The 17,645-nt window shown below is 46.5% G+C and overlaps 1 protein-coding gene across 3 annotated transcripts in view; it reads right to left on the bottom strand.

The window, feature by feature from the left end:
- SHROOM3 (shroom family member 3) overlaps positions 1 to 17,645 on the bottom strand; it is a 91,958-nt gene that overhangs the window by 34,586 nt on the left and 39,727 nt on the right. For all 3 annotated transcript variants that reach the window (XM_032149595.2, XM_032149584.2, XM_032149578.2), the window contains 2 exons: positions 15,352 to 15,483; positions 3,106 to 6,271 (listed from right to left, as the gene is read on the bottom strand). In XM_032149595.2, the coding sequence (XP_032005486.1) occupies positions 3,106 to 6,271; positions 15,352 to 15,410 (3,225 nt within the window). In that variant the 5' untranslated portion in view covers positions 15,411 to 15,483. The remainder of the gene's footprint in view (positions 1 to 3,105; positions 6,272 to 15,351; positions 15,484 to 17,645) is intronic.

Here is a 17,645-nt window from a genome sequence, read left to right on the forward strand (position 1 = left end):
GACCTGCCAAATATATGAGAAGGTCTCAGGCTACAAGTAGTTCAAAATGGTAGCCTCCTGCAGTCGTTATTTCAGGCCAGAGATGGATCAATTGTCACATACAGAGGAACTGATTTCCATGATGACTTTGTTTTTGGAGGCAGAAAGGCCTCACTAATGAGAATTTTGAAAAAGAGCTAAATCCTTATCAAAAACTTGTAAAATCCTGCCTTGTCAGCATCTGACTGGTAAGAGCAAGCAGCATTTGTTGGAGATAGCATCAACTAAGCCAGCAGCAGAAACACACTCCACATTTTGGTTTTAACTCAGGCAGACAGTCTTTACAAGTTCACTTAACTTGTCAGAATTCTCTAAAGCAAGGATAAGAAAAATGATTGATTAACAAACCTTCCCAAAAGCTTACTGATAATGTTCTTGAAATTTATTCAATAAGAAAAATATATATATAATAACTACAATAGTTATGTGGTGAGAGTAACTTTGTTTTATTTTTTACTCATCATAACTACAAATAAGGCAGATGATGAAGAGGATGCAAGGAGCAGACTGCCTTGCCACGAGATGCTTCTCCAGTCAGCTAAGGTCTGGCTGCTGTGCAGGAGACCAGGAGAGGGAGGAAGCTCAAGAATGCAGTCCTGGCACAGTGACAGTATAAGAGACGATGCATTCTTCAGAAATTTCAGAATTTGTTGGAGCAAAGCAGTACAAAAGAAGTATTTCATTTGGAAATATTCCCCCTCTGCCTGCATATTCCCCAAATTAAATAACATCTAAATATGGCATTCCGTTTATGAAAAGGATGCCCAAGTACTGTTTTGTATTCACTTGTCTTTCTAAAAAGTTTTCCAAATAATACAAAGTATTTCATTGGGATTTGGAGGAATCTCCTCACTTCTCCCAACACCCATGTTTTAGCTTCATTTCTTAATCAACCAGGCTTAAGAAATATTTGGGGGAAAAGATAAAATAACATTCATAGCCATCCAACCAACCTCTAAGACAAAATAACAATATCTAATGGGGAATAAACAATAATGATTTGGTTTTCACCTAAGCGTTTTTATTTTCTTTAAAACACGGGGAGAGAAAGGAAGGTGTCTAGACTGCTATGCAGTTAAGTGCTAAAATCCGTCAAGCTAAATGAAATTGTATGTTACATATATGGATTTTAAATGTATGTTAGTGGTAGGATAGGGAGTGGGAATTAGCTCTGTTCATTCTGAAGGAAGGAAAAGGCTACTGAAGGCTTATGGGAAGTTGCGTCTACATTTGTCGGGGGTTTATACTGGGAGAAAGTATTTCTGTACAATTCTAAACAGAAATCATCTGGGAGGGGACAGTATTTTCTCTCAGAAGGAAACAAGCAAGAGTCTGATGTGCACTTAAGCCCCATCACTAGTATCTATTGTTCTGCAATGAAAAGGAATTAAAGGAGAAGAAAATAGAGCGTTGCGTGTTTCAGAGAGGATTTCAAGCTGGCTGAGGAGAGGCCAGACCTGCCAAATATATGAGAAGGTCTCAGGCTACAAGTAGTTCAAAATGGTAGCCTCCTGCAGTCATTATTTCAGGCCAGAGATGGATCAATTGTCACATACAGAGGAACTGATTTCCATGACGACTTTGTTTTTGGAGGCAGAAAGGCCTCCCTAATGAGAGTGTTGAAAAAGAGCTAAATCCTTATCAAAAACTTGTAAAATCCTGCCCTATAAGCATCTGACTGGTAAGAGCAAGTAGCATTTGTTGTTGTATGTGTGTGATAGAGTGCAGCAAACTTCTCAGCCAGAACTGCTGAATCTTTCTTTGTCTGAACTGGTTTCTTCCCATCAATGCATCCCCTCTCCCCTAATCTCTTGTCATCATGCCCATCTTTTACATCCTGGCCCAAAATCCCATTTCCCTTCAGGAGAAGCACTTTCAGGTCACCTCAGAATTAATCACTTTCCTTTCCATAGCATATTATTGATCACCATTCCCAAAGCATTCACTAGTCATATTAGATTTATATATATAAGGTCGTATTCCTTGCTTAATTGTGAACCGCAGAAAGGCATGAGCCTTATTTTTTTTCTTTTGTGTATCCTTTGATGCTGTACCACAGCATTTTTCATAAACACATGCTCTACAGATGCTTGCTGAATGGCTGACTTCTCTGAAAGGGAAAACAGCAGAATCTGAGAGGGGGCAGTGGAGCGGAGTTCTTCCTCTCCCGTGCTAACAGGTATGTGATTCCTATTATTTTCTTTGGTGGGAAGGGAAGCATGAGGCAGGCCACTGATCTACAGTGGAAGTGAAGCCTGAGGATAGGCTAAGAATTAGGGAAATTAACAGGCTCCTAGGAGTCAGAATGCTCAGCTTCTATTCCTAGCACTGCTTAAAATTTTCAGGGCAAAGTACTTTATAATCCTTGCAGCATTTGGTGCCTTTATTAGAAAATCCTTTTATGTGAGATTTTGAGTTTCTTATTTTCTCTCCTCACCAGGATAATGCACAGAAAGAGCTGAGGTGGGAGTCCGAGAGACAGGGGTCTGACCTGTATAATATACTCTGCTGCACAGGATTATCATGAGGGTTAAATGAAATAATAAATGTAGATTACACTTAGCTCAGGACCTGCCACACACTTAGCTGAGGGCCAGGAATTCAATAACCAATGACTATCAATGTCAATCATTCTAGCTATTTTGTAGATGCAAAGTCCAGTAGAAACAGAAAGGGTGCAAAGCGAAAACTTTTAAAATACTCAGACCCAGACTCTAATCCATTAAAAAAAAAAAAAAGCAAAAAACAAAAAAGATAATCCCTAATTTTTCCTAATCTTGCATTTTTCCATTGAGAGGTGGTGATTTCCTAAAATGCAGAGAGATAGACAGATAGATAGAGAATCTGTATAACAATATAGGTAATCTAGACACCTATATCTTTGTAAGGAAACCAGGTAAGGGACACTTGAGAAACTCAACTCATGAAAACAAATGCTACTTTTCTGTAATCACAAGGAAAACTGAACTGGGAGAGGGGGTGAGAGTGTGGGGGGTTGGGGAGCCCCACTAAAGCTTCTAGGGAGGAAGGGACAGTCCGAGGCCAGGACTTGCTGGTTGCACGTACCTGGCGCTTGTCTGCGGTGGCGGGAGATGATCTGGACCTCACGTGGACAGGGCCCGCGAGGACGTCCGAACGTTCCAGCAGGTCCTCGGCCGACATGGACTTCCCGGCCCTGGCCCCCCAGGAGGATGGCTCCCTGGGGGTCTCATCCACTCTCTGGGTGCCCCTTGTTCCACCGTTTGCTCCGCTAAGCAGGTCCCCGCGTCGCCGTTCCCCGAGGCGGCGGCCACCGGCGAAGGAGCTGCTACGATCTCGAGGAGCCTGCGGGGTTTCTGCAACTGTGGCCGGCAGGAGCGTGGCCTCCCTGCGGGGCTGCAGGCTGGGCTCCCGCAGCGAGCTCAAGCTGGAGGCCGAGGCGAGTCCGGAGCCCTCGAGCGCCGCGGGGCCGGGCTGGAGGTAGGCACTCTGGGCGCGCTCGCGCAGTGGCCCGGGCTCCTGGAGGCTGCAGCCGGCGGCGGAGGTAGGCCGCTTGCCGGTCTTGCGCTGGATGTAGTCGGCCAGGGCGCTCTGCTGGAACTGCTTCAGCTCGGGCCCTGACAGGCTGAGCGTGGAGCAGGCCTTGCCATCGCGCTCAAAGAGACGGCGCCGGTCGGCCACGCTGCTTTCTGGGAAACGCATTCCATTTCTCTGCGGGCCCAGGGGTGCTGGTTCGGCCTCCTCCACGACCCCCACCTCGTTCATCTTCTCGGGCTCCGAGTAGGAGCGCTTCTTCTGCTCGGGAGTCAGGCGCCGGCGAGCCCCTCTCCGGGAGGCAGGGGCCACGGGCCTGGCCAGGTCGCCCTCGGAGGGGGTCACGCTGTGCCGCTCCCGGGGCGTGTGCGGGGAGGCGGAGGTCGGCGCCTCGGGACTCCGCAGCCCCACGTGGGCCGAGGAAGGTCGAGGCCGCCAGGACCTCGACGCCACGGGCGCCCCCAGCTCCAGGTCCCGACGTCGAAAGGAGGTGGCCCCCAAGACACGGGACTGTGCGTCCTTGATGCTGTTCCGGTAGGCGCGGCTGAAGGGGGCATCTAGCAGGGGTGACTCGGGCGAACCCGGCCTGTCCCGCCACTCGGGCTCCCTCTCTGGCTCGCTGGAGAGCTGGAAGGTGCTCTGGCTACGAAGGAGCCGAGCGTCCGGCCTCTGGGGGCCACGGCCGATGTCCGACGCTCCTCCGCTCAGCTGCTGACCGCAGAGCTGCCGGGAAGCCTCTTCCAACTTCAGCTCCCCGTTTTTGAAGTGCTGCTCCCCGTTGCCTAGGGGTTCAGCTGACTCAGAGAAACGGATGTGTGCTTTTGTCTCCTCGAAGTCATTCCCAGAAGTACTGGAAGTTGAGACGGTCCTGTGGGGCCTATAGTTATGGCCAAAACCGGAGCTGCCCACACTCGGTCTCTGGCTCCCTTGCTCTCGCTGCTCGAATTTGGAGACCTTCTCCAGCACCGAGCAGTGGGGCTTCCCATACTGAAAGCCCTGAAGAGCCAAGGCGCTGCCTGGGCCGGGCCCCCTCCGGCCCAGACTGGATGTGTGTGGGTGAGAGGGGGCAGGCGGCTCTTCGGGCCTTGGGTCTGTGCTGTTGAAAGAAGCCGAGGCACCGGTCCTCCCCTCGGGCCGCGGGTAGGAAACCTGCCGGTCCAGATGGCTCGCGAGGTCAGGAGCTGCTTTCCTCCCAGGGTCTTCTGCCTTGGTGTTGACTGCACAGGTGGGCCTGCCCCCGGGGTAACCCTCCTGGGCTCCCCGGCCTAGTTCCAGGCTGCTGTGTCTTCTCAGACTCTCAGGAATGTTCTGGAGAGATGAGAAGGCTGACTTGGTCTTGCCAAAGTTGCCTGACAGGCTCTGGCCTAGGCCTTCTCTCTCCAGCCTCCTCCAGAGGTTGGCATTGTGGTCTTCCTGGAAATCGCCCTCCCAGGGCTCTGAGAGCCTGGAAGACCTCTTGTCTTCACCCGCTTGCCAGGCCTGAGCCTGAGGGCATTTGAGGCTGTGGGGATGAGAAGATGGTTTGTTGCTGTGGGTGCTCTTTCTCTCATTGGAATGTGGGCTGTTGCCTTGGAGAGGTGTGAGATGTCTCTTCAGGGAGGCATCCTCCTCATTTTCAGGCACTGAAGAGAAATGGACTTTGGAGGGGACATACTTGGCTGTAGCTTCTGGTTTCTTCTCCACCGGGGACAGCAAGTCATGTTCTAAGGGCTGGCAGAAGGCAAACCCAGGCCTGCTAGATCCATTCTGGTTCCCATTCTCATCAATGGTAGCCATCTTGTTGCATGCTCCCTGAGGGGCTATGTATCCACTCTCCTTGGCCAGTGCAGGGTAGAGCATACCGTTGCTACTCACAGAAGGCTGAGGCACCTGGGCAAAGTGTGGCTCCAGGGAAGGTACGGGGTAGATGCTGGTCGGCAGCAGAGGTTGGCCAGGTTGGGCCTTCTGGGTATAGTTTTGCTTGGGCTTCACTGGGGGGCTGTTCTCTGGACTCTTCTCCAGCACAGTATGCAGCTGCTCCTCTATGAACGGAGACTTCAGGGAGCCTAAAGAGTTTGCCTGAGGCCGGCAGAGCCGTTTCTGATCAAGGCTAGACCAGGAGCTGGGCCGCTCACGGTGCCGAAATGCTGCGTAACTGTCACTCCGAGCTGGAGGCAGGGGTGCACCCACCTTAGGAGGAAGGTTGTCCGTGGCAGTCTCCAAGGAACTGGGGCACTGCTGGCTCCAGGATGGGGGTGGCACTCCCTTGCCCCGAGGAATATTAGACCATTTATCATAGCCCTGACCATCTGCTGAGGCTCGGGCCTCCCTACCTTGAAGCAGCAGGGCTGAAGAGTTCACCTCATACTCTGCTGAGACTCCCCTCCGGGTGTCATAGACTGTCTTTACATAGCGAATATCTGCCTGCCTCATCCCTTCGAGGAGGCCACCTCGAGCAGAAGTATTGTCCATGGAGCCTGAACGCTCCCGGGCAGAGACGCCAGGGTGTGGATACTCTAGGATGCTGGAACTGGTGGAGAAAGAGCTGTAAGCCGAGTCTCTCTTGTTATGGAAGTGGCTGAGCTGGTCAATGCTGCCGGTGGACTTGGCAGGGGAAAGATGACAGAGTGGGTATGCCCCACTGGGCTCCAGGCTCTCCATGCTCCCCTGGGAGCTGCACTGGTCAGGGCTCCGCCTTAGATAGGCATGGTCATAGTTGGAGAGGTCACTAGTAGAAGAGCTGGAAGAAAGACAAAGCAGTCAGTACCACCGAGCTGTTATCATTTAGTAGGCTTACAGGCAGAGGACCCAGCTTATAAATGTTCTCTTGTGCAAGAGGTTTGGTGTTTGGAAGGGTGGGTAAAAAGGGCCATATTTGGGCCTTGCTCAGCCTCCTTGTGTGTCATCGCTAGGAGTAACTGCCCAACACTCTAACCTATCTGCCTCTAATCACCCAGGCTAGCAAGGAGAGGAATGAGGAGCTCAGAGGAAGCCACGTGGCCTTTGGGCACAGGCAGCACTTTGATGTGATTTGCTGCATGCTGGAAATGACATTTTGCATGTGCCAAGAAATGAGAGAGGTAGAAGAGTGATTGAGACTGAAACTGTGTGTCTACTGGGGTTGTTTGTGGGAAGAGGGGAAAAGCTTAGTAAGAGAAGAGGCTCGGGTGAAGAAGACTTTGTGTGCACATGTATATGTTTTTAGTTAATATCTTTCCTTTTTATGGAATTGAAGGATACACCCTGGCAATCTTCCTGGAATCTTAACTGCACTAGAAACAATTTGTTTGTGGTAGGAAAGCTAAACACAAAGCTGAATGAGAGAAATTAGAGTCAGAAAAAGCTCATGAGAGGCAGAGCGAAGGGGAAAGAGGGAAGGAGAGGGAAGCTTTATGAGAATGCTTAATCACAGGGGCTCTTGGGTGCTGGGATTCCATCACCTGTGGATGACTTCCAAAAGCCAAAGCAAAGCCTCCTCATACATTTAGGAGGGCAAGACTTTCTCATTTACAAGCTCCTCCAGATGGTTTTCAGAGCCCATCTGGAGAAGCGGAAAAAGACTATCAATCATGGCATTGTAAACTCCAGAAAGCTGTCTCAAAATAAAATTACTTATAAACTCAAAATATATGTATTTTTAAAAAATCACTTAAAACTCAACAATAAGAAAACAACCTGATTTAAAAACTGGCCAAAGACATCCTAAGAAGATATACAGATGGTGAATAAGCAAATGAAAAGGCTGTCATCATAAGTCACTAGGAAATTACAAATTAAAACAACAAGATACTAGGGAACATGTTCTCAGGACCTCCTGAGGGCTCTGTCATAGGCAAAAACAAAAAACAACCAAACAAAACCAAGACACCACTACACACCTATTAGAATGGCCAAAATGCAGAACACTGACAATACCAAATGCTGGTGAGGATGTAGAGCAAGAGAAACTCTCATTCATTGCGGGTGGTAATGCAAAATGGCACAGCCACTTTTAAAAGAAGTTTGGCAGTTTCTTACAAAATTAAACATACTCTTACCATAAGATCCCGTGATCACATTCCTTGGCATTTATCTAAAGGAGCTGAAAACTCATGTCCACACAAAAACCCACACATGGATGTTTACAGCAGTTTTATTCATAATTGCCAAAACATGGAAGCAACAAGGCTGTTTTGCAGTAGGTGAATAAACTGTGGCATATCTACACAATGGAATGTTATTCATTACTAAAAAAAAAAAAAAAAAAGAGCTGTCAAGCCATGAAAAAATATGAAAGAAACTAAAATGCATTTTACTAGATGAAAAAAGCCAGTCTGAAAAGGCTACAAACCGTATGATTCCAACTACATGACTGACATTCTGGAAAAGGCAAAATAATGGACACAATAAAAAGGTCAGTGGTTGCCAGGTCTTAGGGGTGATGCAAGGAGGAATGGGTGAGCACAGAGGATTTTTAGGACAGTGAAACTATTCTGTATGATACTATAATGGTGGATACATGTCATTATACATTTGTCCAAACCTACAAAATGCACAACAGCAACAGTGAACCCTAATATAAAGTATGGACTTTGGGTGATTATGATGTGTCAATGTAGGTTGATCAGTTGTAACAAATGTACTACTCTGGTGGGGGTTGCTGAAAATGGAGGAGGCTGTGCATGTATGGGGACAGGGACTATATGGGAAATCTCTGGACTTTCTGTTCAATTTCACTATGAAACTATAACTGCTCTAAAAAATGACTGTCTCTGTCTCTGTATATATACACACATGGGGAGGGCATATACAAAGGAATAAGTGGTTCAAATGTTTGTGACTCACTGTTCTCTAAAGGAGGGTAAATCACTAGAAGTTCTTGCCCAAGATTTTCTATTTTTAAATGGATAGGCGTTTGAACACTATTAAAATTCATGATGTATTCTTATATTTCTAGATCACATGTAAATAAATGTAGTGTCTTATTGGTCAAGTATGTGATAATGCTTTATGGCTGGAATATCTCCAGATAATATGTTGAGACTAGAAGAACCATATTCGGAGTCAAATCTTGTGCTAGAATATAAGGAAAAGGAGACTACACTTTCAGCAGCTCTCCTCAAGAATGCAATTTTTCTCTATCAGAGAAAGTCAGTTTACTGAATGGAGCATCCTACTTTGGGATGGATAGGTATAAATTCAAGGGAGAAAGGAAGGAAATAGCTCCCAAGCCAGCCAGATCAGGGAAATCAGACCCGGCACTCAATGGCATGGCATATGTCAAAGATTTTACCCCCTACCCTGAATTTCTTCATTCCCCTCTAAATAAAGAGGTCCTACTAAAGAAGCACTAGACAGCCTTGTGGATAATCCTGTGTGACCCAGTCTGCTTCCTTTTTAGAGCTAATACTTCCAGGGGAAATGGAACCCCATAAGGGCCGTTTCATTCACCATTTCTATGAAGGTAGGAGACATTAGGTAATCCTCCTCCCAACTGCTGACAATTTTAGCAGTCTTTCATTGAAAGGATAATTCAAATCTAACATAGGAACGCACACAACAAATCAAAGTAAATAAACTGATGGTTAACTGAAACACTGTCGAGTGGGGAAAATACTATCACTAACATATATATTTTTTTAAGATAGAGTCTCGGTCTGTCGCCCAGGCTGGAGTGCAGTGGCGCAATCTCAGCTCACTGCAACTGCCGCCTCCTGGGTTCAAGCAATTCTTCTGCCTCAGCCTCCCGAGTAGCTGGGATTACAGGCATGTACCACCATGCCCAGCTAATTTTTGTATTTTTAGTAGAGACGGGGTTTCACCATGTTGGCTAGGCAGGTCTCGAACTCCTGACCTCAAATGATCCACCCTCCTTGGCCTCCCAAAGTGCTGGGATTACAGGCATGAGCCACCATGCCCAGCCTAACATATCTTAAAATACAGATAGTGTCTATAAATATGAAATCTCTGTTACACATATCTCTAATCAGACCAGTGCAAGGGTATAGTGGGTTCCTTCCTGTAGCAAACCTAAGGTAGAAAGGTCATGGGAGGCCTCTGTCAGGTGCTTTCCCTCCTGCCCAGAGAGGGTTCTGTCCCTTCAGAATTACCATTCCCAAGCTGCCTGGGGAATACAGGCACTGATATCACTCACTAGGACGAGTTCTTCCACTGCTGTCTGGAAATATTCATTTTTATTACCTTTGCCATTGATGCCACCAAAATGGCACTTTTAATGATGGGTAAGAAAACTTGGAATGAAGGTTTTCAATCCTGCAACAATTCCAACTCACATAAAGCCAGCCTTACTCTCAAGAGGGGTGCATCTTGAGTGGATCAAAGTTCTTACCATGGTCTGGCTACTTCTGCCGCCTCATTTTCTATTGCTCTTCTTCTTGCTCCCTGCACTCCAGCACAATAGTTTCCCTGTTAAAACTCAAACCCAGGAAATTTATTCCCATCTCAGGGTCTCAGAGTCTTTGTACTTGCTGCTCCCACCACCCGGAGTGCTCTTCACCTGGCTTACTCCCTCGTTTCATTCAGAGAGGACCTCCTGGAGCTAACTAAAGAGTATCTCTTCTCTCCTTTATGCCTGTTACCCTGCTTTATTTTCTTCACAGCACCTACCACTACTTGACATTATATCATATCCCTTTGGTTATGTGAAAGAGACTTTGACTGTATCTATACTATTTAAAGAACTGAAGTGCACATAAAATGCTTTTTAATTCTGTGGTAGATATATGTATTTTTATAACATCATTCTATTTTGTGTGTTTAAAAGTATTTTAAACACAGGTATCTACCAGGTACGGTGGCTCATGCCTGTAATCCCAGCACTTTGGGAGGCTGAGGCGGGAGGATCGCTTGAGCCCAGAATGTCAATGCTGGAGTGAGCCTTGATCGCATCACTGCACCCCAGCCTGGGCAACACAGTGAGACCCATCTCAAAAAAAAAAAAAAGTATTTTTAAAATATTTAAAACATGGAGCACAAAATAAGTGTATGAAAACATTTCCTAAAGTGTGCTCACAGAACACTAATTCCTTAGATGATTAAATATGTTTGGAAAATATTGAGCTAAATAAGCTAAACAATTTTATTTACTGCAAGATTTCTGAGTCTTTTATAAACTATTGTTCTCCCAAACCATTTTTCATGTGTTGTTCTAAAAGAGAAATATATAATACTAAGAGATGTTTTCTAAACTAACTTGACCCCAGAAACCTTTTTTTTCTAAGAAGTATCTAGTGGATTGTTATTCCACGGAACACATTTTGGGAAACAAATAGTGTGGTGCAGGGGGCTTTTTATGTCTTGTTCGCCATTGTACTCCCAATACCTACAAAGCATCTGAGACATAGTGGATGCTCATACAGATTTGCTGAATGAATGAATCACTGATTTGATACTGCTATTTCAGCCTCTTGTCAGGGGGCTGGACTACATAACTTCAAAGTCTCTTCTAAAGTACTTTAGTACTTCAGAACCATTGGGTGAGATTTCCGTAGGGCAGCAAAAAACAGAGTGTCAAGGGTCTGATAGAAAGCAGCTGAAATACAATTTCAGTGAAATTCCAAATCCAACCTAGCTCACAGTTAAATTACACATCTTCAGTCTCTCCATACTTCTCTTTCTCTCTCTCTCTCTCACCTCACACCTGTCTCTCCCTCATCCTCTTGAGAGGTGACAGCGTGCTGGCAGTCCTCAAAGCCCTCGCTTGCTCTCGGTGCCTCCTCTGCCTGGGCTCCCACTTTGGCAGCACTTGAGGAGCCCTTCAGCCCACCGCTGCACTGTGGGAGCCCCTTTCTGGGCTGGCCAAGGCCGGAGCCCACTCCCTCAGCTTGCAGGGAGGTGTGGAGGGAGAGGTGCAAGCGGGAACCGGGGCTGCGTGCGGTGCTTGCAGGCCAGCTGGAGTTCTGGGTGGGCGTGGGCTTGGCAGGCACCCCCCCCACACCCTCAGAGCAGCCGGCCAGCCCTGCTGGCCCCGGGGGAAATGAGGGACTTAGCACCCGGGCCAGCAGCTGCGGAGGGTGTACTGGGTCCCCCAGCAGTGCCAGCCCACCGGCGCTGCGCCCGCTTTCTCACCGGGCCTTAGCTGCCTTCCCGCGGCGCAGGGCTCAAGACCTGCAGCCCGCCATGCCTGAGCCTCCCACCCCCTCCATGGGCTCCTGTGCGGCCGGGGCCTCCCTGACGAGCGCCACTCCCTGCTCCACAGTGCCCAGTCCCATCGACCACCCAAGGGCTGAGGAGTGCGAGCACATGGCACGGGACTGGCAGGCAGCTCCACCCACAGCCCCGGTGCAGGATCCACTGGGTAAAGCCAGCTGGGCTCCTGAGTCTGGTGGAGATGTGGAGAACCTTTATGTCTAGCTCAGGGATTGTAAATACACCAATCGGCACCCTGTCTCTAGCTCAGGGTCTGTGAATGCACCAATCAACACTCTGTATCTAGCTGCTCTGGTGGGGCCTTGGAGAACCTTTGTGTCCATACTCTGTATCTAACTGATCTGATGGGGACGTAGAGAACTTTTATGTCTAGCTCAGGGATGGTAAACGCACCAATCAGCGCCCTGTCAAAACAGACCACTCGGCTCTACCAATCAGCAGGACGTGGGTGGGGCCAGGTAAGAGAATAAAAGCAGGCTGCCCGAGCTAGCCGCGGCAACCCGCTTGGGTCCCCTTCCACACTGTGGAAGCTTTGTTCTTTTGCTTTTTGCAATATATCTTGCTACTGCTCACTCTTTGGGTCCACACTGCTTTTACGAGCTGTAACACTCACCGCGAAGGTCTGCAGCTTCACTCCTGAGCCAGCAAGACCACGAACCCACCAGAAGGAAGAAACTCCGAACACATCCGAACATCAGAAGGAACAAACTCCGGACACGCCGCCTTTAGAACTGTAACACTCACCGCAAGGGTCCGCGGCTTCATTCTTGAAGTCAGTGAGACCAAGAACCCACCAATTCCGGACACACTCTTACCCCCTCATACGCCTGCTTCTTAACAAGAAATAGATCCATAAATTTAGGACTGAGATTGGTTTCTGGAACTTAAACTAAGGCTGTCAGAGAGATACCAGCCAACTGATGTGGCACACTGGACCACTAGATGCCACTGTGCTCCTCAGAAACACACCTGGGGCACTTCTCCACCTGCAGCTGCCAAGATCAGACCCCACAGGCGGAACTCGGCATGGGGGTCAAGCCCTCTGCCAAAGCTGCAAGCCTCAGGCATGGTTTGTTTGTGCTGCATCACAGGGTGGTTTGTGCTGCAGCAGGAGAGAATGTACACGTCTGTAACGTTTTTGGTTATTTGAACTTTCCTTTCTCCTTTTGTCCCCAAGCAGTGCTGTTGTGCTGATGGTCCTTGTGTCAGGAGGAACAGTTCTGAAGCTTCAATCAGAGAGACAGAGTGGTAGATACAGCACAAGGGCAGATCCACCTGCGTAAGCCCCTCTGGAGGCTGGGATGCAGAGGAGGAAGGAGGAGGTGCAGAAGCACAGCCTTGAAAATACTGTACTTCTGGTGCTGACGGCCCCATTCCCCTGAGGCCTACTGGAGCTCGCCATAGTTACTGTAAGCAGTCATTCTAAGTACTGATTGCAGTGCTTATTTCTGCTGAAGGGCCAGCACATTTTTTAAGTGACAGTATGGCTTTGGATTTAGGGCTTCATAAGAAGGTTAGGAGTAAGGACGCTCAAAGGACCCCACTGTTGAAGGGCACTCTGTTAATACATACCCACCTGCATTTATAAGTGTGTGCTGGCCATTCACCCTCAAGTTCAGTACCAGGTTTCATGGTGTCCTGAAGTCTTCAGCTTAATTATTATAATCAGTCATCATTCATTGAGTGCTTACTATGTACTAAGAATTGCACATATGCTATTTTATATAATCCTCACAACAATCCAACGACGTAGGTACTAGTTATTTTACAGAAAAGGAAGCCAAGATCAAAGGTTAAATGATTTGCTCAAGCTTACACCGTAAGGGTAAGGGGAGATTTAAACCTAGGTCTGACTTAAAGGCCCAGTCTCTTACCACTACGCTATTCTTCCTTCATTGTTAGGCTCCACACACCTTACCTTCTAAAGGCCCTCAACACCTCCATGCCTGTAAAGCAAAAGCAGTCTGGCTTTGTGAAGGGTCAGGAGACACTGCCAGGAAACCTGCTCTCTGAGAACAGATGGCTCAGACAGTGAGAATAATTTCTTTCAGGGTGATTGGGAAGGACACCGGCAAGGGAGAGGAGCATCTGTAACCAGGAAGGAACCAGGACATTATCTCTTCCTGTGGCCTGAAGCCTACCCTGATATGCTGAGAGAGGTTTGTCCTGTTCAATTCCATGAGCTACTGTTCATCAGTGAGAGGTCTAGGATTTGGCCCTTGACTTGACCAGACGTGAGTATTAAGGGCTGTGATTGAGTTCTGGCCTTGCCAAATGCATAGCTACCATCTGTTCATTAAGTAATCCTTCCAGAAGCTTCCAGCCTCCCCTCCTCCTCCCAACACACATGTACACACATACCAACACTTGCATCTCCTTTGTATGTAAGGACTAAGTGACCCTTATTTTCCTTACCTCGCTACATTAGCTTTATCTAAGCATTTGCAAAAAGTGATAAGCTACGAAGTCTAACTCTCTGGGATCAGAAGATAGATTCTGGTTTGTATGGGTTCCAAGTCTGAAGTGGAGGGGAGTCCTGGCTTAGTTCTCTCTCTAACGTGTGATGGTGGTCAGGCTGTGCTCCCTCGTTCTATAACCCCTCTCCTAAACCACTTGTGAGGGCTCTCTTTCTTCCTGACCAAACCTTGACCCATACAACAAACAGTAGCTAGAAAAGCAGAGGAAGTATAACCATACTGATTACATGCAGCAGCTTTGAAACCTGGCTTGGATTTGTCTTGACTTGGGTACTGATCAGTTGTTTGAACTTGGACAAACTAATCTTTCCAAGCTTGAATTTCCTTTTTTTTTTTTTTTTTTTGAGATGGAGTCTCACTCTGTCACCCAGGTTGGAGTGCAGTGGCGTGATCTGAGCTCACTGCAACCTCCACCTCCCAGGTTCAAGTGATTCTCCTGCCTCAGCCTCCCGAGTAGCTGGGATTACAGGCTCATGACACCACACCTGGCTAATTTTTGTATTTTTAGTAGAGACAGGGTTTCACCTTGTTGGCCAGGCTGGTCTTGAACTCCTGACCTCAGGTGATCCACCCTCCTCTGCCTCCCAAAGTGCTGGGATTACAGGCATGAGCCACTGCACCCAGCCTCAAGCTTCAATTTCCTATTCTGCAAAATGGGGTTAATACTACTATATCTGTTTTAAAGTAGTCTATGAGTCACTGTGTGAGATAATGTATATACTGAGTGGTCCTCAGTACATTAGTTGTTGTGCCGTTGGAGCTAAGATGGACAAATTACCTTAATTGAAAGAGCAGAACCAAATGGGGAGTTCAAACACATGAATAAAAATGGATACGGTTTTGACTAAAGCAGAAAGCACATTAAGCACTGAAGGAAGAAAAATCTCAATTTTTCTAATATAGTGCTATCAGTGGAGAAGTGTCTGAGAATTGATGGACCCCATAAATATCTCAAATGGCCAGCCAGCCAGTGCTTCAAATAATTCTAATCTTCAAGTTGATCTAGCCCAGCATATAAAGGTAACTCATATACACGTCAAGCACTGTAAGAGGATGAGAAAAGCAGCGGATAGAGATTTAATATTTAGTGTGAGTATAAGAAAAAACGTTCTCAAAACAGAGAAGAAAACATTCTTTTCTGGGAACATGACATTAGAAAGAAAGAAACCCTTCAGTCTCAGCTATAGCCACTTACCTGGAATGGTAGCTTTGGTGCCAAGGAGGGCCGATCATACCCTGAGATATCTGCATCATGCTGGCATCGGGTTGCTTCTCCCCAGATTTAGTTGTGTGCCACGAGTGAGGTCGGCCTGCAGGCTCACTGCGCCTGGGGAGACACAGGAGGGACCCCCCAACATTAGCCAAAGTCTCAGCTGAGTCTCCTCACCGATGTGACTTGTGGATTTGGAAGCAAAGACTGTTGTGTCCTCAGAGATTGAAAAGCAACCAAGTCAATACTGAGAAGAAGATTTTGCTACTTATTTCTCTGACTAATCATTGTTATTCTCTGCTTAACTTGTAAAAATTTTTACTTATTTTGACATAATTTCAGACTTGCATTAAAATATTGCAAAATTAGTGTAAAGAATTCTCACATAAACTTCGCCTAGACTTCCTACATGTTAACATTTTATACTTTATTAATGTAAAGCACATGGAGTTGCCTTGGTCTTTCTCGGTCTCTATCTATCCATATATAAAAATGGGAGCCTGCAATTCCTTTCCATTTCCCAAAGGGCTTTGGATATATGGCAAAACATTTTCTGGGGATTTTGAAGTCCTCTATCACATCCTGTTGCTGGATAAATGATACTATTAATTTCTTGGTAAGAACTGCAGAAACATTAGCAGCAACCTCAGTGTGAACACTGCTCTAAGCTACATGGTCTAGAGAACAAAATGCTCTCTAAGATTTCTCATTTTGCAAGTCAATGACTTCAACTTTTAAACATCCTGCCCTTACAACACAAAGAATTGACAAAGACAAAGGGAAAATGTGGGTGTCCTTCAGACTGCAACACTGAAGAATGAATTCAGTAAGGACTATAATTCAGTAAGGACTATAGAAAGTCAGAGTCAGGAGAGAGTTGCTGTGCCTTATTTTTGGCAAAAAAGTCAGGTAATCTATCAGGCATTTCATGCTGAAAATTCTTGAACTGTAAGACTGTAGGGGGATTTTTCTGCAGTTTAGAAACACTTTTATGGCATCCAGGAATCCATTTGGATATGGCAAAAATAATAGGTGTAAATTATTCCAACTCATTGTACTTGGCCTTGTAGCTAAAAATGCACCTATCCCTTTTCTATGAAAAAATAAATGTTTTTGTAATATAAATGAAAAATAATTCCCCTGAAGCCAATAAAATTTGATGTATTAGGACATCAGAAAAATACTAGACCAGGTGTCAGGAGACCTGGGCTCTTGCCCTGACTTCGTTATTAACTTGCTCTCTGACCTTATGTGAGTTACTTCCCCTTCTTAGCTAAGCCTTTGCTCATCTACAAAGTGAGAAGATTAATCAGAGTCTGGATTAACTGCATCTTAATCTAAAATAACTTTAAAAATACAGCAGACACTGAAGAGCTTCCCAAAACAGATGATGACTTAAACACACACACACACACACACACACACACACACACACATATTTTTCAACTCCTTAAAGAGAGATGAGGGTGATAGGAAAATGTTCTTGTGTGAAGCAAGGGAAACAAATACACAATTTTTTTTTTTCAAACAGTCAGTCCACAAAGATTTACTGAATTGAAGGAGCCTGTAGTCAGGTGGACTAATGCTTGACTTGCCAAATAGGTCAGGAAAAGTGAGAAAAATTCAACTCCCTCTCAAGAGAGGGAGAGAGGCTGGAATGTAGCTAAAGGTATCAGCTCTGAGATAAGACAAACCTGGGTTCTAATCCAGATTTAAACTGAATACCACTGGTTTTAGCTTTTAGATCTCAGGTAAATTTTGTAATCACCCTGAGTTTCCTTATCTATAAAAGGCAGATTATAGTAGAACCTATTCACCGGGGTTTTGTGAGATTAAAAATGAGAAAACACACCTGGCCCATAGTAAGAGCTCAATAAATGTTAAGTCTTATTATCATCATTCATTACTAATAAGTTGATGAATAGTAGACAGGGTAGGGAGACAAGCCTTCAGAGATCTTTAAAAGGAAGGATGGTAAATGATGAGGGAGACAGGAATGGGCAGGAACTGCTGGTGCTGATGAGGCACCCAGCCCCGAGCTCCCCAGTGAGGTATTGAGTCAATAATTATGGCAGAGCCTGGCCTGAGACTTACCATGGTCACAGCCTTTCGGACCCTGGCCATGGTGGTGAGGAAGGGAGCCATCAGAGCAGTGGCTGTGACCTGAAATCACAGGGGTAAACATAGGCCAAAAAGAAACAGACCTCACCCACCTGGAAACTATAAAGGAACAAAAGGGAGCAGGTGCACAGCTTGGGCTAAGGAGATGAAGTAGATGC

Source organism: Hylobates moloch, unplaced genomic scaffold (assembly GCF_009828535.3).
Source record: "Hylobates moloch isolate HMO894 unplaced genomic scaffold, HMol_V3 SCAFFOLD_2, whole genome shotgun sequence".
Lineage (NCBI taxonomy): Eukaryota > Metazoa > Chordata > Mammalia > Primates > Hylobatidae > Hylobates > Hylobates moloch.